At 35.1% G+C, this 25,956-nt stretch overlaps 1 protein-coding gene across 1 annotated transcript in view; it reads left to right on the plus strand.

The window, feature by feature from the left end:
- mRpL33 (mitochondrial ribosomal protein L33) overlaps positions 1 to 25,956 on the plus strand; it is a 131,586-nt gene that overhangs the window by 28,811 nt on the left and 76,819 nt on the right. Inside the window, exon 3 of the mRNA XM_090379672.1 lies at positions 2,527 to 2,552. Coding sequence (XP_090235798.1) covers positions 2,533 to 2,552 — 20 coding nt within the window. The 5' untranslated portion in view covers positions 2,527 to 2,532. The remainder of the gene's footprint in view (positions 1 to 2,526; positions 2,553 to 25,956) is intronic.

Below are 25,956 nucleotides of genomic sequence, written 5' to 3' on the forward strand. Positions count from 1 at the left end.
TCACACCATGCCTTGTATCTCTGAAACACCACTTGGTTTTGACCAGCTTTGTAAGATATGGCTAGCATTAAACAGAGCACGGACATGGTACAGTAGATGTGCAGATCTTCTCTATAAGTGGGGCAAAATTCCTTTCTCGACGTGTGACGGCAGAGCTGATTGACAGACCATCCAACACATAATAGAGGACTGTGCCTTGCGAGAGCATGAAGGAAACGATGGAGATTTAATTAATGTTGACCAATGCAGCAGTTGACTATGTACTAGTTAGTGCAAACGCATCATATTATTATGCAGCTAAACTCTGAATTAGCAAAAATTCAGATGTGTTTGCACTAACTTGTACGTTGTCTAAATCTCTTGCAGCCTGAGGCTAAAGCCCTTAACATATTGCAGTTAACTATTTAAATAAGTTAAATGTGTTCATCTGTGATTCTTTTCTATTTAATTTAATTTAATTTAATTTATACTTAATTTTATATCCATCATTCTTGAGTCATGTAATTTGATTCCATGTGTACTGTACAAGCCATATGATAAATAAATCAACTTCATTTCTAAATCAATTTTGTTTCGTTTCCTAGCACTGCCAGCACTTGCACTTTCTGTTGGTCCCTTTCCCTTCACCATTGTAATAAGTAAATAGCAGTGAAGAGAAGATTCTGAAAATTTATTTGTTTTTTATATGATTGAAGATTTCAGTGAAGGGGAACTTATTTCATTATAATACCGTAACGTAAAACCCACAGAATTCTAGTTATCAGTATTATTGCAAATGCAATAAGATCGAGTTTACTACCCATTTATAATAGATTGCACTAATAGAAAAGCCCAATAAACCTGCAAATTGCAAATTGTTTTATGGTGGTGACCTCCAGAAATGTGTTTTAGAAAAATATCACAAAGGCCTTCAAAATTGATTCTTATCAATTAATGGAACATATGATAACGATGAAATTGTGTAGTGCAATTTCCATTATAAGAATGACGTTTTAGAGAGATAAACGGCTTAGTTATATAGCGAAAATTTGAACTCCCGAGGTCTTGGAAAAAAAAAAAAAAAACAAATTACCAAAAAAAAAAAAAAAAAAAAAATGTGTTATTGGGTTCACATTACGATATTTTCACAATACCTCCATTTATTCCTGCGGGATGCAAAATATGTTTCCACGATTTTTTTAACTTTGCACCGGCCGGCAAAAACTTATCTAAAGTTGAATTTCCGTAGTTCAGTATTACATAAGCCGGGGAGTGTCTATACTGCATATGGGTAGAAGAAACCCCAGAGAAACGTACCGACTGTGTGGTACTACAATTAGAGTGGTAGAAAAGGAAAAAGAGCTGGAATAATTGTGCAGTCAGATATGAAGTTTTCTGAGAAGTGCAGATAGTCTGCACTGCTCCGAAATATACAGCAATTTTGCTAATAGGGAATAGGAGGTGATTATCCCTTTGTATAAAGTAATGGTGAGGCCACGGCTGGAGTACTGCATCCAGGTCTGGAGGTCTCATTTTAGGAAGGATATAGTATTGCTTGCACGAGTACAGTGAAAGGCAGCAAGATTGTGAAGGGAACGAAGGGGTCCTCTTACCAAGAAAGGCTTAATTTCTGCAAATTGCAGCATCTGGAGACTTGGCACCTGCATGGTGAACTGATTGAGGTATATAAGGCCTTGAATGGGTTGAGCAGGTTCAATTCTGATGGGATTCTTCCTCTTGCTCAAGTTACGAACTCGAGGAGGCATAAACTCAAATTGAGGAAAGACAGTTGTAGAATAGATGTGCGGATATTTGCCTTTAGCCAGCAGGTAGTTGATTGCTGGAACAGACTTCCATCTGTTATTGTGGAAGTTGATAGCTTAAATAAATTTAAGGCTGAACTAGCCAATACTGTATATTCTTGCTTTCTTGCATCATATGTCTCAACTAATGCTAACGAGTATAGCTTCTAGTATTGAGTTGGGCATGTGAGTGCATAATGGGTCGATTATTTTAATTCTCTCAAGGCATTAACCCTTTTCTTCAAGTTTCCATATCTGATTTGCACATCAAGAAGATTGAATTTTTGCGTAATCTACTCACTATTTGCATGAAGCATAAAGACATCCCCTTTTTACTGTATTATGTCCAGTTACAGACATCTCTGCAAGTTGTGCATAGAATTTTTTTTTGAGAGAATGTCATGGCTTGTGGGTATAACTGCCAAAGCAGTTCTACCCACAAGCCATGACATTCCCTCAAACTTTGCATGTATTATTTTAATTTATCATGTTAAATTCTGAATATTTCTCTTGAACATTTAATAATTTTACTGCTTTTGGTTTTGTATAGCTGTATAGTTGAAATGCTAGTGTTTCCTGTATAGCATAATAATAATAATGATAACAAAATTTTCAAGATTCTGGTAACCCATGTGTTAGGAAATGCTGAAATAGATTTATGCTTAAAAAGTTTTCAAAAATTATACTTCATGAAAATTAAAATGGTTTCATTGGTTCTGATAAATTTCATTATTTAATTTTGCAGACAGAGATGGGAAAGTCAAAAGCAAAGTATGTATATGTTCTGTATCATATTAACTATTTATTTTTATTAATTTTTATATTCTTCTGAGTAATATAACATAAGACATTTTTCATTTCAGTTACCCATTGTTTTAAATACATCTGGGTCGTGATTAACGCGATTTCGAATAATGCAATATTTGATTTATTGCAAATTTTATAGCGATACCAGGTCACGTTTAATGCCAACCAAAATTCAGTTAATGTATGGCTAGTGCATGTGCAGTTGAGGTTACCATTAGGTAGGGTTACCATCCATCCTCTTTTAACCGGATTTGTCCGGATTTTTTGTCTAAAATTTTTGTTCGGGTAGATTTTTATAACTTTGTCTAAATGTCCAAATTTTTATATTATACGGCATTTTTTTATGCAAGCTCGATGAAACTACGAAGTTATGTTATACAGAATCTTTTTCGGATTCAGTTCTTTCGGATTTCGGAGGAGACGATTCTTCAATTCGAATTTCCGTGTTGACAATTAGGCGGAAGACCCCAACGACGCTCAGTTTAGTGCATTGAGATTGTTACCAACGCCTGCTTCAGAATTTACACAAATATAAATTTTATATAGTCTAGCAATACAATATTTTGGTTTAGAGAGTAGATAACACGTGGAGATCAGATGGTGTGCTAGAAAAAGATATAGGGAATTCCAGCATGTCAAATAAATATTGACAGTTAGAGGGACTGTTTTCTCTAGAAATTGATTGCAGCATATGAAAATGTGGATTTGAGCTGTGTGCACACCAAATTGATCGAAAGTTGCGTACTGTCCACTAAATTTGGTATACTTATCAACGATCCAATCAAGAGGCAGACACTAGTTTATTTAACCATATCCCTGTCCGTTGGGGTACGTACCAGCCCCAACTGGGTTCAGCAAGTTAATTCTATAATTTTTACTTTAATTACAGAGCAATTAAAGTAAAAACTGAAACTCGCTATAGTTGGAACCAGAACTGTTTTCTTGGATTTTCCCACTTAAATTTTCAAAACATTCTATTGAATTTCACGCAGATGACAAAAATGTGACATCAAGTATGCATTTTTTTAGGCCTTTTCAATTAATTTTTTTACCCCCGCCCTAACCATCCTAGAGCTTATGAAACCCGACACTTGATTCATTTCTTGGTGTAAAGCGCGCGAATTTCTTTTTACAGAGAGTAGCAGTTCTGATAAACAACTCCGCCTGAATACGAGTGAAGCGTGGGAAGTATATATCACGTCACCCGTACAGCTACATTGAGACGGAAAGGGAGAAGTGTAAATAAACAAAAGACGAACGGGAGCTACTGTTTTTGACATAAGAAGCAATAAAGCGATACAGTAACAATAACAGTTTATGAAAGGTGAACAGATCGTATATCCTATCTTCAACGTGTATTGCTCCTACGAACAGAAGATCAAGGAAATTCATCTGTTGTAAATGGGAAAAACTGGTGTTAAACTGATACACTGCAATGCGCATAAAAAAAAAAAAAAAGTTTGCTTTATTGTAATTGTTTTTAGTAAACAATATCGGAACAGCAGTTTCCTGGGTTGGATCTTCTAACCAAATTTCAAGAAAATATTTCTATTTATAGCTGTGTTATAAACTTCGAAAACTGGTGCATCGAAGGAAAGAAAAAAAAATCATATGCTATGAATAACGGGTTATTTCTTGAAATATGTATTCTTCACAAAAATGCAAGATTTCAAACAATACAAAGCTAACAGATTGCGGCTAACGGCTGCTCAAAAAGTATTGTTAGAAGATATTTGCTTGTTATGTTTTGATGTCATCGCAAAGGGAGAAATTCAGTTTTAGTTCAGAAGCTGAATAAATTCACTATCCACGGTCATAAAGCTGTTCTGAGCTGCAATAAACAGATAAACTCCGCTGACAAATAGACTTACTCCCCATCACCTTTATTGTTTTACTGTGGTTTTTGGCAGATGAGTCGGTGACTGCTAAATGCAGTGCGGTTTCTTGTATTCTCTCTCTCTCTCTCTCTCTCTCTCTCGCTGTCTCTCTCTCTCTCTCTCTCTCTCTCTCTCTCTCTCTCTCTCTCTCTCTCTCTCTCTCTCTCTCTCTTGCTCTATTTCGGGATCTCTGACCGTGTGGTCATCACGGAATATAAACAGCAAATTTGTTTGTCGGAATGCTGCCCATCAATTATCAACTCTTTTACCTTCTAATGTATGTTGTGTTCAAATAATCCACTTTGCGAAATTCGAAAGTGCTACATCAATTAGGAGCAAAAACGGTTTCCCCCAACGTAATGATTTTACTGACTGGAAGAAAGTGTCCACAATAAAACAATTGTACAAGACAAACACATGCGGTCACTCAAAGGATAAGCAATACAGCAATGTTTGAAATTTATAATGCAGTTCACTAGCTAATATTTCCAGAGGAATTATTCTGGATTTTTTATCAAATGAGTGCCAGACCAAAATCAGACTAATTAGTAATTCTGCATCCTAGGATGAACTGACTAATTAGAATTCCAGCATCTGTGATGAAATGTCGTGCACGATATTGTTCGCTACAACAATAACGTAAAGCAACAAAGCAAAACATTGTAACAGAGCAATAATGTAAAATATTGTTAGAAAGTAAAAATGCTAAATACTGTTCCCTAAAACAATTAGTACAGCAAAGTGTTTTTTTTTTTTTTTTTTTTTTTCCCCGTTTCTACTGGGGCTTTCAGTTGAATTTTCTTGATTTTGTGTCAGTAGACAGAATATGTATTGTAATACATATTGAAGAAAGGATACGATAGTAAAATACACATTGGAAATAAAAATATTTCTGTGTTCAAACAATTTGGGAAATTTGTTTGAACACAGGAATATTTTTTTTTGTAATTGTATTTTGTAATTTTGTAAAATCAAATGTGATTGTATTCAAACAATTTGGGAAAATTGTTTGGGAAAAAATTGTTTCCCAAATTGTTTGTATTCAAACAATTTGGGAAAATTGTTTGAATACAATTACATTTGGGAAAATTACAACAAAAAGACTGATTTTACCCGAAGACATCAGGTCAGTCCAAAGTAACTGTGTAGTCATTTGCATTCAAGTGATGTTTGAAATGTATAATCCAGCTTCCAATATGGCTAGTATATCCAATTGACGAAAAGGGGATTGAATGCCGTCCATTGTCCCTTCTAAGCTGAAATTATTCCCCTTTGGGAATATTGCAAATACCGATATCTGTCGAACAGAAGACAGTTTATGTTCTCCTACCGTAACGAATTACTTGCGGTAACATGAAGAGTAACTTCCTCTTTGATTTTACTGCAAGAAACTCTCAGAACAAAACATCTGTTCTAACTGCATACACTTATTGTTACTGTCCTGACATTATTTCTAGATGACAACTACTACCATGCAAAAAAGATTACTGTACTATGGTTTGATCTTACGGTAAGATTTTGATCTCCCCTACCGTAACGAATTACTGTCGGTAACATGAAGGGTAACTTCCTCTTTGATTCTACTGCAACGGACTCTCAGAACAAAACACCTGTTCTAACTGCATAGGCTTATTGTTACTGTCCTGACATTATTTCTAGATGACAGCTACTTTCCATGCAATAAAGGATTACTGTACTATAATTTGATCTTACCGTAAGGTTAGAATGAAACACTTCCCAATATTTCCAGAAGGATTATTGACTACTATTTGCTGAATTTACCGCAAAGAAGTTTTCACAATTATACATATGTAGAAGGCGAAAACACATACTCCACCAAACAAATTATTTTCACTACAAGAAAGAGTTGCTAATGGTATTCTCCCCCCCCCCCAACGGATTTTCCACATTTCTTGATTCTGCGCAACTCGAGAACTTCAATTTAAGTAGTGACAACCATTGATATTTCACACTTAGATTTCAGACTTAGATTTCATATTTAGATTTTAGATTTACCTTAGAACATGCATAGGAGTTACTTGGAAGGGAATTATGAAGAAAGGCCAGCTGATGAGCAGTCATCATCAGAAGATGATAGCTCCTTCTGTGAGGAAATGGACCATCGGAGTAGCACTGAGACAAGCGATGGCAGTGACAGCGACTGGGAGCAGCTGGAGGAGGATGTTTATATCGGGAAAGATAAAAGCACGGTGTGCAGGAAAGTTGCCCCTTGTTTAAATATTCATGCAGCTCGAGGTAACATTATTCATTTACCAGGTGTGAAGGCTGCAGGTAAGTCCGCCAAATCACCAATTGATTGTTTTTTATTATTTTTCGATAATGAAATGATAACCCATATAGTGAAACATACTAACGAATATGTTGATAAAATATCTTCTAATTTTTCGTTGGCCAAGGATGCTAGAAGAACAGATAACGACGAAATGAGAGCTTTGATAGGTATTTTAATATTATCAGGAATGTCTGGGCTAGCAGGGATAAAAGCGGAACATATGGGGCGTAAAGATGGACTTGGTCCGGAATTGCTGTCATCGGTTATGACCCATAAGAGGTTTTCATTCCTCCTTCGGGCTATGCGATTCGATAGCAAGAGTGGTAGACACATTAGAAAAGAATCGGACCGACTTGCAGCGTTTCGTGAAATGTTTTTCATGTTTTTGGAGAGATGCCAGAGATTTTACTCACTTTTGGAGTATGTAACTGTAGATGAACAATTAGTGCCATTCAGGATAGATGCTCATTCCTTCAATACATCCCAAGTAAACCGGCAAAATATGGACTGAAAATATTTACATTAGCCAATGCTAAGATGTGTTTCACGTTCAATATGGAAGTTTATGTGGGGAGACAACCTCCTGGGCCATATGCCCTGTCAAATTCGCCCCTCGATGTGGTGATGCAGCTTGTTCACCCAATTGAAGGAACCAACCGTAATTTGACCATAGACAATTGGTTCTCCAGTGTGCCTCTGGCTTCTAAATTACGAGAAAAAAACATTACTCTTGTTGGCACACTAAGAAAAAATAAACGTGAGCTACCAGCTGAATTGGTCAATGTGAAGGAATGCGAGCCGACTAGTAGTTTGTTCGCATTCCAAGATCAGACCACAGTTGTGTCCTATGTACCAAAAAAAAAACCAGAAATGTGATCCTAATATCGACTAAGCACCACGACGATACTATAGATCCTGACAGTGGCGACAAAAGAAAGCCGGAAATTATTACGTTTTATAATATGACCAAAGGTGGAGTTGATGTCTTGGATGAAATGTGTGGAACGTATACTACTTATCGGAAAACCAGAAGGTGGCCAATGGTACTTTTCCACAGGATTTTGAACATTGCTGGAATAAACGCCTTGGCTATTTCCCGTAGCAATAATCCAGAAGTGAGACTCCCTTGAAGCGAGTTTCTCGCAGAGATTGGAAAAAGTTTAGTGAATCCACAGCTCTGTAAAAGAGCGGCCACGGTAACTCTTCCAAAATATCTCCGTGTGAAAGCAGCGAAATATGCTTGTATTCCACCAGAAGAAATTCCTGGACCTTCCCAACAGTGTCCACCTAAGCCAGGTAGATGTTACAAGTGTCCCAGGAAGAAAGATCGTAAAACAAAGAAATTCTGCAAAGCATGTTTAGAACGAGTTTGTAAGGAGCACTCGAAGACTATCTGTGAATTATGTTTTGGGAAGATACCTAAAGAAAATGTTCAAAGTAGTGTGACAGTGATGACTAAAAATACGCACTTATCAAGTTGGCTTTTTTTATTTAGCTAAACTGCTTTATATTAGCATACATAATTTATATCTATATTTATATACACAAACGTAGCAAAAATTATGTATGCCAATATAAAACAATACAGCTAAATAAAATAGTCTACAAATGTGTGTGTGTCGTTACTACAACTTTTTCAGCAGGTCACTTCTTATGAGACATTCTTTCAGAAGTGGGGTGTTTCTTGCAAGTTAGTTTGAGAAACATAATGCAGAAGGCCTTAGTTTTATTCTATCTTCCTGGTGCACTTGTACATTATGACAAAGTAGATTTAGTTTATATTTAGAATTCAGCATAGCTTTTCATTATTCAAGCAGATAAGTTCAGATTTTTTTTTTATTTTAATTAATTTAGAAATTAGCTTGATACAGCTTCTTCGTATTCATTTAGGGATTACACTATTACAGATATATATTCATTTAGGAATAAGACTAATACAACTTTTTCATTCACTTCGGTTTACTAATGGAAATTTGCACACTTTTTTTATTCAGTTAGAAATTAAATTTACACAACTTTTCTTATATTCCTTTAGGATTACACTAGCACAGTTTTTTTTATTTGTTTAGGATTACATTAGCACATTTATTTGTTTTTATTAACTTAGAGATTAAGTTGACACATCTTTTTTTATTCATTTAGGTTTAGGTTACCACATCTTCCTTATTTAGTTAGAGATTAGCTAAACATAGCTCATTATTTTTATTGCTAGAGATTAGATTGACACGTTAATTTTTTTTTTTAAATTCATTTAGGGATTATATTAGCATAGGGATTATATTTAGGGATTAGTATTAGCATAGCTTCTTGTTTAGGTGTGTACACTTCAGAAGGATCAGAAATCTTCTTTTGGCTGGATGCAACTGTACTTCTGCAGCTTTTACATGAAGTAGTTTTGGCAGAGACCGAATGGCTACTCTTTTTTAGAGTTGTGTGATTTCACTACTGATGCCAATCGCTATGAGAAGCTCTTCGTGTGTATTATTCACTTCTGGATTTTTGTTCTGCGGGTTGTTTATGGCATTAATTCCTGAAACGTCAGGAATCCAAAAAAAAACGCCATTGGTCATTTTCTGCTTTCCTGAGACATGAAGTAGATCACGTTTCATCCTATGGGTCTTCCACATTCGATCATATTGAAGCGTAATTTCTGGCTTTCTACTGTTACCACCGTTGCTATCTATAGAGCTGTCAAAGTGGGTTGTGTAGGAGCACATTTCTGGTTTTTTTTGTGATATTCAGCTGGCAGTTCTCTCTTTTTTTTTTTTTTTTTTCAGCGAGCCAACAAACAGTGTTTCCTTGTAAAATTTTAGTAGTCAAAGACAAAGACTGCTAGAACCAGTTGTTATAGGAGCATATTGTGATTAGTTTCTTCAATAGGGCAAACAAGCTGATTCATCACATCTGGACGTCCTTGAAAAGTTGTCTGGCTGTTGTCTTTCAACATAAATCTCCATATTCTTTGTGTATAAAATCATATTTGCATAGCATAATGTAGTATGCAGTTCACATTTTGCGATTTTACTGGTACATATTTGGGAAAAAAAGAACATTTATCGTTGAATGAAACTAGCTGTTTATCTTCAGGATATTACAGCACTATGTAATTTCTTCGGCATCTATCTAAAAACAAAAACCAAAAAATCTGTAAATGCTGCTAATCGGTCTGTTTCTTCCTCTTTTGAGTCTGTTACTTCGGACCAACCATTATTATTCCACATATTTTCCAAGTTTTAACTTGCTGCATGATACGTTCCTAAAAAGTTTGTTAGAAAGCTAATTTCATTGTTGTCTGTTCTTCTAACATCTGGAGTGAATCACTATCTGGGTTAACATTACATTATCGAAAGGACAATCCTATAGTGATTGGTGTTCTTGCTGCAGCCCTTGTACCTGGCAGATGACATATAATGTTCTGGGCTGTGTGGATATTTTGGAGGCCAGCAGTTTTTCTTCATTCGGTGACTTTATTCTTTCCGATATAGTCATGCTTTGTCTGTGCTGTTGTGATGTTCACTTTCTCGGCAGTCATCTTCATCAGTGGATGCTGAAGTTCCAATAAGGCATCCATATTGTAACCTTCAGCGCTGGAGTCTGGTTTCAGAGGTTACAGAATAAAACATTTCAAAATAAATTAATTTCTATAAAAAGGAGCATACTACTAGCCCTGATGCGTGCCTCTTGTACAGTTTTATTAGCTCTTCAAGTGCTGGCAGGATCTATTCCACTAGATCTTTACGTAGTTTACAGAGGGTTGTGTTACAGATTGAAAACAAACAATTCCAACCGACTTCTTTGATATTAGAATCAACATGAATAATCATAACATCTAAGGTGAGAAGAAAAACAACAGGAACAAACTTTCTACCTTATGACAGACACAATGGGACATATCGCTGACCGGGCAGGTTACTAGAAAGTTTTCTCCAGAGGTTACCTACCTAACGGATAAAGGCAGAAGATAATGGTTCTCCCTATCGATGCAGAAGTCATATCTCATCACTGGACACTGTTGCTAAACTATAAACTGTGCATATTCGGACTTTTTCATACTAACTTCTGCTCTTGCGGACAATGTGAAGACTGACAGCATGTGTTATTTGACTGTGACATTTATGAGGACTTGAGAAAAAAATTGTGTTAGAGATTTTCATCCTGGATTGGAACATCATCTTGTGGAAAACAAAGAAATTCATTCCAGCTTTCAGAACTTTGCTTCTCTTGTTTTCGAAAGATGCTGATCTATTGGACAAACACCAACTGCTGCCATCTGATTGTTTTTACCTGGGCACTATTTGTGTTATACGCAGAATGTAAATATGTACTGATGAACCATATACCAGCTTAGTTTCAGTTCTAATATTATGTTTTATGCTGAATGTAAATATGAGTGTTAACATATTATTATAAAAATAAAGATATTTATTTGAACTTCATTTTGCTTTGCTGTATTAAAAATACAAGCCAAAATTTACTTTTTTTCATTTTTTTTGGTAGAAATATCAATAAATTACAGCCATTAGAATGTCATAAACAAGAGACAAATTAAAAAAAAAAAGTAGTATGCCCTAATCAAAAATAAAAAAGAGAATGCAATCAGATTTTGGAAAGCTTTTCAGATCAAACTCAGTAATAGGAAACAACCATTCTGTGGAACAAAACTTTCACATGCAACATTGCATATTGCAATTCAATAGCACAGCATAGGAATACACTGAACACAAACATTATTCATGATAACATTGTTTATTTATAAATTACTTGCATTTCATACATGTAATAATATAATATTGTTTACTAATAATTAATGATTACACTATTTTTTCTAAAATTGAAAAAGATTTGTATTTCATTTATTATAACATTGCCAAGTAGTTAGCTTTGGACCTTTAACAACCTCCTGGCCTTCTTCCCACAAAAAAAGAAAAAATACTTTTATTTTTCTCTCTCTCTAGGGTAAAAATGCAAAATATTGTTCCCTAAAACAATTGCAGTAAAGCAATGTGGATTTCTCAAATGTGCGCCAGACCAAAATCAGACTAATTAGTACTTCTGCATCCTAGGATGAACTGACTAATTAGAACTCCAGCATCTGTGATGAAACGTCATGCACACCGATATCGTTTGCTACAGCAATAATATAAAGAAATGAAGCAAAATATTGTAACAGAGCTATAATGCAAAATAATGTTAGAAAGTAAAAATGCAAAATATTGTTCTCTAAAACAATTGCAGTTTCGGCATCCTAGGATGAAGCTGACTTAGAGCTGCAAAGCTGTTTTATTATTATTATTATTATTATTTATTTATTTTTTGTTTTTGTATGGGTGGCTCCTAGAACAAAAGTTCATCTCGGCCTCTTTGCTCTGTTCAGTTTTTACGCATTGTCAGGGTAAGGCCAGTGTGTTTCGTGAAAAAAAAAAATCATCCCGCTTAGGAATATCCCATGTTGGATGAAGACAGATGAAAAGGGAGGCAAGATAGAGAGAAAAAAATTTTTCATCCCGCACGGGAAAAACTGTTTGTGAGCTTATTGTGTGTGTTCTGTATTGTGATGTTGTATTTGGGCATTTTGGCTACCTGGAAGCAGTGATCACCTGGACGACTGCCTCCAGGTACTCGTCCCTAGCAGGAGGGCAAGGTCTCCCCTACTATCTGCACGCCCTCCTCCCTGGGGAACTAGTTTCCCAGGGAGGAAAGAAAAACTTGTATAAGAGAGGGAAGGAGAAAAGAGGAGAAGCACTATCCCGACCCAGGGAAGCCCCAATCCAGGATGGATTGCTAGAACAACACAAGAAAAAAAAAAAAATAATAATAAAATAAATAAATAATAATAAATTTTAAATAATAATAAATAAAATAAATGAAAGTTAGCGCTCTGGACCTTTGACAATCTCTTGGCCTTCTCCCCACCAAAAGGGTATTTTTATTTCTCTCTCTTTCCCTAGGGTCGGACTAGAAAGGGTGGACTCCCTCCCCTAAGGAGTCCCCCCCCCCCGAGTGAAATAAGGGAATTGGAAATTTCAGGGAAATGAACCCTGTTTTTCTTCATTCGGTGAACAGCTACTCTGTCAGTGCAAGCGAGCTGACTTTATTACAGTTGCAGCTGTAATAAAGTCAGAATGGAATTCAAGCATTGCAACACATGACATTTTATGGTGAATTTTTCGGGCGTTGTGTGATAATGAAAATTCAATTTTTCTCTTGAAATTTTTTGATGATATCAAATGCATATCAAGGAAATATTGAAGTATTCAGTAACAATTACAATTTTCCAATCCCTCACTAAGAGTAACGGATTGTTCTCACAATCTGTTACTAGCAGCACTTTTTTTTTTTTTTTTCTTCCCCGTTTGTACACCAGGTGAGATGCATGTGAAGTTCCTTCGACACAAGTTTTCGAAGTTTATAACGCAGCTATGAATAGAAATATTTTCTTGAAAGTTCGTAAGAAGATCAAATATACATCCATGAAACTGCTGTTCTGATTTAGTCCTCTAGAAACAATTACAATAAAGCGAACTTTTTTTTCTTTTTTTTTTATGAAATGCGCATTGTGGTGATCAGTTTTTGACAGTTTTTATTTTCCTTCTGTTTCCAGTATAGCTTCCAATAGATGAATTTCCTTGATTTTTTTGTTAGTAGATACAATACATACTGAAGAAAAGAAAGAAGATATTTTTGTTCTTCAAAACCAATTCATTGCAATTCTTTCGTACAACAATTGCGAAAAGCAGTAAAGCAACTGTTGTGAGAGAGCCATGCAAATTAGTGTTCGCAAGTAATGATGCTCAGCTGTTTGTTTTCCACGAAAGTCGTTTACTTTTTTATTTTCTCCTTGGATCACCTTGGTAACGCTAATGACATAAGCTTGACCAGTCAATTATCTCTCCGCGTGTGTTGATTCGTTTTAGCCAGAGGTGCCGAGCTGACGCGCGAATTTTTGAACTAATGCTGTAACGCGTTTTATTTTCAAAGCTTGGATCTTGTTTTGCCGACATCAAAATTTAATAAATTGAAATGTGATCGTACATTTTTGCTGTTTTAGAGGTGAATTAATAGTTTTTGCCGAGCGCGCTAAAGGTAGGAAATCAAAGAATATACTTCTGTTTATGTATATTGAGAGTTTCAATTTTGTAAATTGAGTAGAAATTATGGAAATTATTAGTTTTCTTCGGGGGGAGCAACTTTCAAGTTAGGGTTAAAAATTAGACAAAAACAGGGCGGACTTAGACCGGGTTAATACCAAAGTTTACCTTTTTTTAAAAAACCATTTTTCACTTTAATTACAAAAATATTTTTATCCATCTTTATACCTGTAGGTACTTTTCTGCAATTAGGTTAGTTTAGTTGTGAATGTAAAACATAACTTAACCTTAATAAAAATTTATGCTTCACTACTTACAATAAAAAATATTTATTATTATTTCAATTATAAAATTAATATTATAAAGACTATACTTCCCCTAAAATGCCTAAAAGGAAGTGCATGTTTACAGAAGAGATGAAAAACAAATTTCCATGTTTTGTATCTGGCCGAGAGGAATGGGAAGCAGAATGTAAAGTTTGTAGAATGGGGACATATGTTTCAGTAGCCAATAAAGGGGTTGGTGATTTGAAGCATCACATTGAAACTGAGAAGCACAAGAAAGCAGTTCAAGGTGAGGCCTCTTCGGGAAAGGTGACAGATTTTTTTGTCAAAGCTGTCGGTAAAATAGAATATGATCTGGCTGCTGCAGAGGGTACCTTTGCTTTTCGCACTGTTAAACATCATAGTAGTTACAAATCAATGGATTGCGCAGCTGCCATGTTAAAAAATGTATTTTTTGATTCTGAGATAGCAAAAAGATTTTCCTGTGCTAGAACCAAGACAGAAGCCATTGTAAACTTTGTACTTGCAAATCATTCTCTTAATGTTACTGTAAAAACTTTAAAAGAAAATAAAATTGCATACTGTGGGGTTCTGAAAAAATCTTCCCATTAATTATTCGGTATTTTGATGTAAATGAAGGAGGGTTACAAACAAAATTAATTGAATTACAGAAGATGCCTAACGAGACTGCAGATACCATTTCTGCGTATGTTAAAGAAACGCTTGAAAAAAATGGTTTGTGTGAAAAGCGTATTGCATTCACTGGGGACAATTGCAATACAATGTTTGGAGGACTGAGACGAAATGAAGAAGGGAATAATGTCTTTGCAAAATAAAGAAATTGTTGCATAACAAAACTTTGATTGGAGTGGGCTGCCCTGCACATATTTTGAACAATTGTCTTCAGAATGCCGTAGAACTTTGGAAAGTTGATGTAGAGAACATTGTTTTTAAAATTTACCAGTATTTTCATAATTATACAGTGCGGACTGAAGAGCTTAAGGAATACTGTGAGTTTGTTGAGATTGAATATAGACAGTTCCTTTCTCACAGCAAGACGAGATGGCTTTCATTATTTCCAAGCATCGCAAGGCTCATAGATATGTTTCCAGCTTTACAGGCTTATTTTCTGTCCCAAGAAAAACCTCCCATTGTGATTAAAAGGTTCTTTGAAAATGGATTTAATAAGGTTCATCTTTGGGTCATGCAATCACTGATGAGTGTATTCCATACACAAATACAACGAATTGAAAAGTAACTCAGCTGCAGAAGTGCTAGATGTCTTAGTCTCAGTGAAAGAAATTATCTCGATGGATCACAACTTCATGCCATTAAGAGTAAAGGAAATGCTATACAAAAAACATGATGAAGGACTTGTACTTGAATGTGAAAAATTTTCTAGTGATACAAAAAAATCTGTATAGAAATTGCATAGAATATTTAGATAAATGGCTTCACCATATGGAATCCATTTCCTGTTTTATGTGGATGAAAATGGATGCAGTACCAAGCTGGAACGATGTAGAATGTTCTATTTCCTACTTGATTGACAAAGGGGTAACAATTGATGATGTTAAGTGTTTTGACCAATTTAACAATTTGAAGAAATTTTTTGAGGGTCAAATGAATAATAAAGACTTTAAAAACACGCTTATACATGACAAGTGGGCCAAATATTTTAGTAATTCAAAAAATATTGAATTCCATTCAGAATTGTTGAAAATTGCCCAGTTTTTCTTTGCAATTCCTCCTCACAATGCAAATGTAGAGAAAGTATTCTCTTTAATGCAAAGTCAGTGGATGAAAGAAAGGAATAGGATAAATGTCAATTCTGTTAAAGGTATTTTGTTTTTGCAGTACAATTTCAAACATATGTCATGCATTTATTTTTACACATATTTGAGAGGCAATTCAGAGCTATTGAAAGAAATAATTTCTCAAGACAAATATGAATGTACTAATCCTAAACATCAGTAAACGTGGTTTACATTGTCTTTATTTTATTATTTGCATAATATATTTGTCCTCTTTTCTGTCCTCTTTTTTTAATCCAAGATGAACTTTTTGTCCTCTTTTATTCACCCCAAAACATGTAAATGTCCTCTTTTTATGAGTGCAGAAGATGGTAACCCTACCGTTAGGATTTTAGACGCTGTGACTTGTCTACGCTTATTTATCTTTATGTGAGCTGCTGTCTGTTGTAATATATGTTAGTTTTGACCATTTTGTTAAGGGCACTTCTTAAAACGATTTAAAAAAATAAATCGTTTTAAGAAGTGCCCTTAACAAAATGGTCAAAAGGAAGATTCCTTCAGATGAAAACACTACAAGCGCAAAAAAGAAGAGGCTCGTTATTAGATTAGAGAAAAAATTTTATGTGATTGAATGACATGAACGTGGCCATAGCAACTCTAAAATAGGATATGTCGGAATGCCTGAACCTACCGTATGGAATATTATAAAACATGCAGGGGAAATAAAAGAAAAAGGTAAAGTTGCATCAGCTTTTTTGGTTTGCAAACATCCACAAGGAATAGAAGTGTTACAATGATAGAAATTAAGCATCTTTTAGCTGTATGGATTGAGGATTGCAATCAAAAACGCATTCTCCTAAGCAGAACAGCCATTCAGACAAAAGCTTTAAATTTGTTTAAGAGAGAGAGAGAGAGCGTGAAAGAAAAAAATAATGATGTAGAAGAAACGTTTAGTGTAAGTGTTGGTTGGTTTGATTGATTTAAAAATTGAATTGAGCTGCATAATGTTAAAATTACTGGTGAGGCAGACAGTGCAAATGAGGACGCAGCATCTAAATATCCTGATGTTTTAAAAATAATAATCGAAGATGGTGGATACACTGATCAACAAACATTTAACATGGATGAAACTGGTTTATTCTGGAAAAGGATGCCTTCCAGAACTTACATTTCTAAGAAAGAAAAAAACTCAACCTAGATTTAGGCAGTGCACAAGGTGATTTAAATTGAAACGGATGCTTGTTTATCAGTCTCCAAATCCTCACGCTCTAAAAGGTTACAATCATAGATCACTTCCAGTTATTTGGCAATCAAATAAGAAAGCATGGGTGACCAAAGCTGTATTCACTGACTGATTTCGAGCTATTTTTGCCCATCCGTTGAAAAATATTGCAAGGAAAGCAACATCGCATTTAAAGTCTTACTGATTTTAGATAATGCTCCAGGTCATCCAACTTGGTTCATTATGTGAAAATGTAAAAGTCAATTTTTTGCCGCCAAACACAACATCTTTGTTGCAGCCCGTGGATCAAGTTACCATTGCAACATTTAAGGCCTACTACATAAGAAAAACATTTAAACAGGCAATTGCTAAAACTAAAGGAGACAATGCAATTTCTTTAACAACGTTCTGGAAAAATTATAACATTAGACATGCAAAATATTCAGCATGCTTGGCAACAAATAACTGCAAACAACATGTGGAAGTGCATTTTGCCACATTGCGCAAATAGTAGTGGTTTCGAAGAAAAAACTGTTATAGAAGAAATAACAAATATTGGAAGCAAACTTGGATTTGATGAACTAGAAAATGACGATGCTTGGGAACTGCTCAGTTCACATTCGGAAGTATTGACTGATGATGATCTGCTTTTAGATCAACAAAGAGCATTTGAAGAAGCTGAAAATGACGATGCTTGGGAACTGCTCAGTTCACATTCGGAAGTATTGACTGATGATGATCTGCTTTTAGATCAACAAAGAGCATTTGAAGAAGCTGAAAATGATGCCGAAGAATGAGAAAATGTGCAAATGAAGGAGTTTACTCTCAAGGAATTCAAAGATATCTTTTGAGCTGTAGAAGTTGTGAAGCAAAAAATTATGGATGCTGACCCTAACCTCAATCGAAGCATGCAAATTCGCCAAGATGTGGATAAAGCACTCTGCATCTACCAGCATATATATGAAAATTTAAAGAAAGAGAAAACAGCTAAAATATTTTAAATGACAATAAAGATGTTTTCATCAGTGTAAGCTTACCTTTAGGATGATATTTAGAAATTATTTTGCTTTCTATAATTACAGTATTCTATGACTTTGTACAATAAATTTAAATTATAAGTATATTCTTTTTATCCTTTACTGTAATATTTCATTAATAAACATATAAAAACTTATGTTTAAAATTTTCATTGCCTATTTCCATCGAGCTGGAACCAGTTACCATATTTTATACATAATTATAACTTTGAATAATGTGACCACTTCGTGGGATTAATTATGTGCACTAATTACGACCTAGTTGTAGATCATAAGAATTTGCCGTACAGATGTCTTCCAAAAGTTATTTTTTTTTTAGTAACTTCTTTTTGCCATTTAAAGTAATAAGTAATAACAAAAGTATATCTGCTCATTTATTTTTCTACAATCTCCATAATGTTCTATATATATGTGTCAGTGTTATGCAGTGGTGACAATTTTATTTTGTTATTTAGCCATTTCCTGTATTGTTGTGACATTTCACTACATTTGAACTGGTAATAATTTGTTCACAGGATAGATACAGCTTGCAAAAGAAACTGTTGGTTTTGAAATAGTTTATTAACACTGGGATAACAATTAATTTTTAAATATATACAGTAAACCCCTGCTATTTGCGGTATCATGTATTCGCGGTCGCTGATTTAATAAATAAACCTAAAAAAATGTGAATTTTAAAGTGCCGTGAACATTTTCCGCCATAAAAAAACATGGGCATGGCTAAAATTATCTTTCCTGGTCAAAACAGCACTCAGTGGGTGGGGGGAAGAGGGGTGACAAAATCATGTGCGCTTGTCGTGGAAGGTTTCGTCGTTTGCTTCTAATTTATATGCTTATAAATTGAATAAATTTATCCATTTATAAATTGATTTGCTTACAAAAGTGATAAATCTACCGTTCTGCAGTGTAAAATGGACTTTTTCGAGTGTGTTAACGGAAGGAAGTGACTTTATTGTGGACAAGTTCTTTCTAACCCGTACTAAAATATGGCTACGAATAACAAGGGAAATGTGAAAATATCAAAGAAGGTGATGACATTAGCGAATAAAATTGAGTTATTAGACAAATTTTCTAATGGTGAAAGTGGCAAAACATTATAAAATCAGAGTCAACAGTACGATTAATCAAAAAATCGGAAGAAAAAATCCACCGTAAAATCCAACACGTAGTGTCCGTGAAAACGCACTAATTGCTTCAAAAATTTGCTCTATAACTTGTGATGTTAAATTAGAAAAAATGGAAAAGGCTTTAAATCTGTGGATAGAAGACCGAACTCAAAATAAAATTCTGTTAAATTCACTCATCATTCGTGAAAAGGCAAAACTCCTTTATCAACACTTCAGCGAGACTGGTGATAGCACTGGCAGGATAAGTTTTTTAGCTAGCAAAGGCGCTGGTTTAAAAGATTTGTTTGAAATTTCTAATAAATATTACATTTAATATTAAATTGTTTCTTATTTTCATTTCGATGCCATATGCTTGCATTTCACTATGTACTGTCTATGTACATAGTCATATTATGAAGGTACATATAATACATACATAGACAAAATTTTAGACTAGTTTTTCTTATATATTTCATACTTTGGAGCGAAACCCCTTTATTACTATGGGAGCCATAACTCAGTATTTGCATTTTTGGTATTCACGGCATTTCTCAGGAACGTAACCCCCGCAAATAGCGGGGGTTTACTGTATTTTAAATTTGAAATTCCATATATTTCAGGCCCTCTTAAAATTCGTTGGTTTGATGTTAATCAGTGCACGTATAGCACACATTGCTGTTCCTGATTGTATACAGCACTATGCATTTTGGAACTTCATAGCTGGTTAGTTTTTGGAATAATTTTTTGAGTTTTTTTTATTTAACATACTAAACTGTAGTTAATATATACAGGTAACCCTCGTATAACACTGTAGTTAAGTTCCTATAAAATCTCATGTAGTGCGAAACAGTGTTATATGGGACTAAGAACCAGTACAAAAGGTGGGGAGTTACATTCCAAAAGCTAACAAAAATACACCATTTGTTTTATAACTATCGGAAACTTAATTTTTATTAAAAATTGTAATAACTGAACAAACGTCCTACAAACTGCAATACATATATGACAGATAATGTATGTTCATTTAATTTTCTTCCTCTTCATTGCTGCTAAGCACAATCAAATGAGAACGTTTTCTCTGTTGCAGAATATCTTCACCTTCTGAACTTTCTTCTGCAGCATCTAGATTTTGTGCATCTTCTGCCCCCTTTTAAAATATCAGTATTTTGGGATTGTTTTCATTTGCTTGATAGATCTTTGTAAATTGTATGGTATGAAGTTAAGCATTTTTGAAGCTCCCTTTTGAACTTTGTGCTCCTTTCAGTTGAAGGAGCCTTCCCGTATACTCTTTAGTGTAAAATTTGGAACTTCAGAATTTTCATCTGCACTGTCTTCCTCTGAATTGATCTGGTTTATCTCCGATGCTATTTCCACCAAAGTCACTTTGCCAGCCTCTTTTTCTACCGGTATTTCGTGAATGTCTTCAGTAGTCATATCATCAAAACCTTCCCCTCCTACCGACTTAGCAGTTCTACTATCGCACCAATTCTATTCTGCTAGTTGGACCATATTTCCTGAATGAACTGACTCTGGCCATACATTTTTCCAACACGCATGTGTCGACGATTTTACTTCTTTGAGTGATAAAGCTAAATGATTTCGATACAGTCCACAATTGAGAAATGTTTCCATGCCTCCATCACTTCAATAGATTTGGAATCAATTTTTTCCAAAATCCATTGTAATGATTTTCTGACGTAATGAGTTTTAAAGGTAGATATAAAAGGCTTGATCTAATGGCTGAATTAAAGAAGTTGTAGTAGGTGGTAGGAACATTACTTCAACAGTTTGGATGACTTAAATCTTTTGGATGGCCTACCGCATTATCCAATAGTAATAAAACTTTGAAATCTAGATTTTACTGCTTTAAATAGTTTTCCACGGCTGGCACAAAACAATTTAGAAACCATTCATTAAATAAATCGGCAGTTACCCAAATTTAATTCACAACAAAGAAATTATTCCAATGTCCTTCTTAAGAACAAAGTTTAATAATATATACCCGGAAAAATTTATAAATGATCAAATAAAAACCAAAATAACCTTACAAAAACCTTAAAGTTACAAACTGCACTCTTCGAAGTCACAAATTTTTATGGTCTCAAACAAGCACAAGTTCAGTAGCACAGAACCTAACACGGGGATTTCTCAATATATATTTATTTTTTATTTTTTCATAATGACTGGTGAGTTAACAGCGGCGATTCACAAGAAAGAATGGAAATGTTGAAAAGTTACATCCAACATATAGAAGGTTTTTCCCCACACAAAAACTCAAAAATACTGTGTTATGCGATGCTTGCTGCAGTTCTCTAACCATGTTAGAGTGAAACTGTGTTATTTAAGTATCATGTTATGCGAATATTGCTGCAATTTATCAATCATGTTAGACCGAAACCGTGTTGTAGAAGTACCATGTTATATGGGGGTTGCCTATATTTGAAAAGCTACCGCTTAATTTTCAGATAGCCCTTGATTTTATTTATATTTTGGTTGGGAACATCGTAACTTTCGTTCATTAGATTATATTTATTTTCTCTTGTTGTCAACAGTTTCATTTCTGTAATATTTTGATAATTTAAACTTTGTAATTGTTCTAAAGGTCAAATTTTACCTTAATGATGGTTGCTACAAGATCCACTTACAATACTTTGGCCAAGGATATTGTGACCCAGACGGAAATGCCTACTGGCATTTCTGGTGAGTTGTGAGATCATCATTTGTATAGCCTGTGGCATGTATTCTAAGGTTTGTCTAGTGGACAAACCTAGCTCAACTGATGATTCTTTTCTTTACACCTGATAAGGAGTGTACCAATCTCAAATTAGAACTTGCTGCATTGTGAGAAGAATCCGGTCGTGCTTGCTCTAGAAACAAATGTAACTGGGAGCTCGTCAGGTATTCAAGTATCTTGTGACCTCACAAGTAGTGCATACCACTCTAGTTCAAGGTGATATAGCTTTATTGGGAGACTATTGTAAGGGAAATGATTAATATTTTTTGTAATAAAGATAGGTGCTCTAGAATCAGTGTGTGTTTGCCAGGAGCAACAATTAATGATGTTACTATCAGATTGTCAGATTTTAAGGGCAGTTGATATGGGTGGAAAGAGAGAATTATTATTATTTATGTAGGGACTAACAATATTAAACGTACATGACCTGACCTGACCATCTGTTGGAGAAATATAGGACTATGCTGAATAAATGCCGCGATTTTGGTCAGAACGTGTGTCTGCAGTTCTGTCCAGACTCAATAGGAGGGATTATATGTTGAAAGCCTTGTAGATTAACCTGACACTTGAGGGAATCTGCAAGACTCGAAGGAAATTTTTATCAGCATGGCCCACACTTGTAGATAGAGGAATTTATTTTGTAGAGATGGTATTCATTTGAACAAACGTGGTGCAAGGAATTTTGCCAGTATCATTGAGGACACATTAAGGGTTCGGGAAAACTGCTAATTAGTGGGGGGAGAGAAGTCTAATATAGATCTGTGTTTATCTGATGATATGAGTCAAAGTAATGCTTGCATTACTTCAAGAATTCTTGTTTGTTGCTACAACAGCCGATGATAGCAAGATGTTCTGAGGGTAACAATGTTTCAGTTGAGCAGGATGAGAAAGATAAGGAAACAAGCCTAAATAACTTTGAGGGGTGTGTTAGGGTAGAAAACTACAAAACAGAGGCTGAGTCATAATGTTAACTGTGTCTGTAGGAGTGTCAAGAGTGTTGTCAATAAAATGGCAGAATTTGAACTCCTGGTTAGGACAAATAATGCTTGCATAATAAGGCTAACAGAAAGATGGTGCTACCTGGAAATTGGGGATGACAAGTTCCACTATGGTCTGTGTGATATATTTAAGAAAGATAGGGAAGATAGAAGGGGTGGTGTCATGCTTCGTAACAAACAGGAGGTTAACAGGAGAGATTGCTTCTACAGAGATGGGATACACTTAAATAGAGTGGGTGCAAGAATATTTGCTGATGCTATCAAGACAATGCTACGTGGGTCGGAAAATTTCTAGCTTGGGGGGATTCACAGACTAAAAGATTAATAGTAGCTGCAGGCAGAGGTGGAAGTGATTCTTTCACTGCTTCTATTGGAATCAGCAGCAGCCCGGAAAGCCAGTTGCTGGAGATTTCAGGGATTCCTGGAAGTCATGAAACAAATAAATGCATGGGTGTGTTAGAGTAACTAAGAGTAAGAATGGGTGCATGTATACTTGCATGTACACCAATGTTACGAGTATAGTAAATAAATTTGATGAATTTGAAGTGCTGGTAAAGACATCAAAGGTGGATATTGTTGGGATATCAGAGACATGGTGTCACACAGATATAAGTGATGCACAATTGGAATATCATGCCTGGGCAGAAATGCAGACACTTTCAAATTTAACCCTAACTCGTGACTTTTTTTTCAGCATTGACCTGTACTTGTTAAGTAAATCTGCAGATCTCTTATTCTTACAGTTATTAGGGCCAATGTGCACAACAATATCATCTTTTGTGACCTTAAAAGATGGTATCTGCCCTACAACGTAATCAACTTTCGCCCCTGGCAGACATACCCTGGTCCTGTTCCACCTATCTTTTTTTTTTTTCATAATATATTCTCCATCTCCCTGACAATGGATTCACCAACAATAACTACTTCCTGTGGGATCAGTGCATTCTGCCTTATAGATTGCTGTGTTGCCTGATGCAGAGGAATGAGCTCTGGCATTGAGTTTGGCAGCTGAGAGCTTGATGGGCTCCTCATATTATTTTCTTCAAGGGCATATACCCTACACCTCAAATTCTCATAGATGCCCTTCAGAACACTGAGTTGGCACCTAATTTCTTCACAGTCTCTGCACTTAGCACACACACAAAGATATCTTCCTTGGCTAGATCATGTTATGTTCTAGACAGGTCTGCAAACATTTCACACATATTTTTTAGACTGCGATGCATTGGAGAATCGTCCCCATTCGGTTCTCCTGTGAGCCACAGTACTAACTCTACTTTGTGCTCGCTGCTTTGATGCTCTAGTCTGGGTCATGATTCAGTTTATGTATAATTTAATTAACAATGAAATATAATAAGTTTAATTAGTTTTACTGTTTAATTGATAATACTATACTAATCTAACAGATTTTTAATACAGTGCTACATATTTTGCTGTTTAGTTTTACGTTAAACCTTACGCTATGAAGTTCGAGATTTGTGTTACGCTATTCCACATCTTATAACAATGGCTGCAAGTTACGAATGGTAAGATCTACGAACACTAAGTATTAACTTTCAGAATCACTATCTAAATTCAAATAAACCAAGGAGCTTGACTGGGACTATAAAAGCTACTTATAGAAAATAATTTAATATAACAGTTAAATCAATAAAACGACTAAATATATCTAAAAACTTAGCATTCGCAGGGGGTTTTACAGCTCTGGCGAACAAGATGAATTTGTGAGAAGAATTTGAGTCACTGAAAAAAATAGTGCTTGCCCTAGAAAAAATGTAACTGGGAACTAGTCAGTGATTCAAGTATCACTTGACCTGCTAAGTGAAGCACCCACAATTTGAGACCCAGAAAAGAATAGTCAAGTAGAGCACTCTTATAGAAGGTAATCTAGTTTTATTGGGTGGCTCTATTGTCAGGGAAACGTTTAACATTTTTTTAATAAAGATAGGTGGTCTAGAACCAGCATATGTTTGTCAGATTTTAACAAAGGTGTAAATAGAGAATTATTATTTGTGTGGGGTCTAATGATATTAAAAAAAACACGACCAGACCATCTGTTGGATTAGTATAGGACCATGTTGAAAAAATGCTGCAAGTTATGTCTGAATGTATATGTGTCTGCAATTCTGCGACACTTACACATTTCATACACGATAGGAGGGACTATATGCTGAAAGCCTTGTGGATTAACTCGATACTTGAGGGAAGATGCAAGGCTCTTCAGGGGAAAATTTTTATCAGTATGGCCTGCATTTGCAGGTAGTAGGAATCTATTTTGTAGAGATGATATTTATTTGAACAAAAGTGGTGAACAATTTTTGCCAGTGTCATTTAGGATACCTTACGGGTTCAGGGAAAACTGCTAGTTATGAGTGAAAAGGGTAATTTAGATCGGCATTTATCTAGTGATATGGGTCAAAGTAATGCTTGCACTCCCCTCATGAATTCTTGTTTGTTGCCACAACAGCCAATGTTGATAACATATTTTGATGGTAGCAATGTTTCAAATGAGAGGGAAGATATAGCTTGGGATACAAACCTAAATATGTTCAAGGGATGTGTCAGGATAGTAAACTGTAGATGATTACTTAGTCTGAAGTGTGTCTACAGTGATCTCAGGTGTGTTGTCAATAAAATGGTGGAATTTGAACTCCTGGTTAGGACAACTAATGCTGATATAATAGGGCTATCAGAAACGTGGTGCCACCCAAATATAGTAGGAGTAATCTACAGGATCAGAAAGTTGTGAAAAATATGACGAGAGTCTTTGCATGCAGGTGGAGTGGGCAAGCAACTGTGTATGTCTTATTACAGGTGACTTTAATCTGCCCCAGATTAAATGGAAGGGAATTATATTTTAAATTTAACAGATGATAAGAAGCTTTTCTGCATGACATTTAAATTCAAGATTGATTGTTGATTCTGATGATAATAATGAGAATTCTCTCTCTAATAGTAATAAACTATGCTATTCC

This window comes from Mastigoproctus giganteus, chromosome 8 (assembly GCF_048544385.1).
Source record: "Mastigoproctus giganteus isolate SK-2022 chromosome 8, ASM4854438v1, whole genome shotgun sequence".
NCBI classification, from domain to species: Eukaryota; Metazoa; Arthropoda; class Arachnida; order Uropygi; family Thelyphonidae; genus Mastigoproctus; species Mastigoproctus giganteus.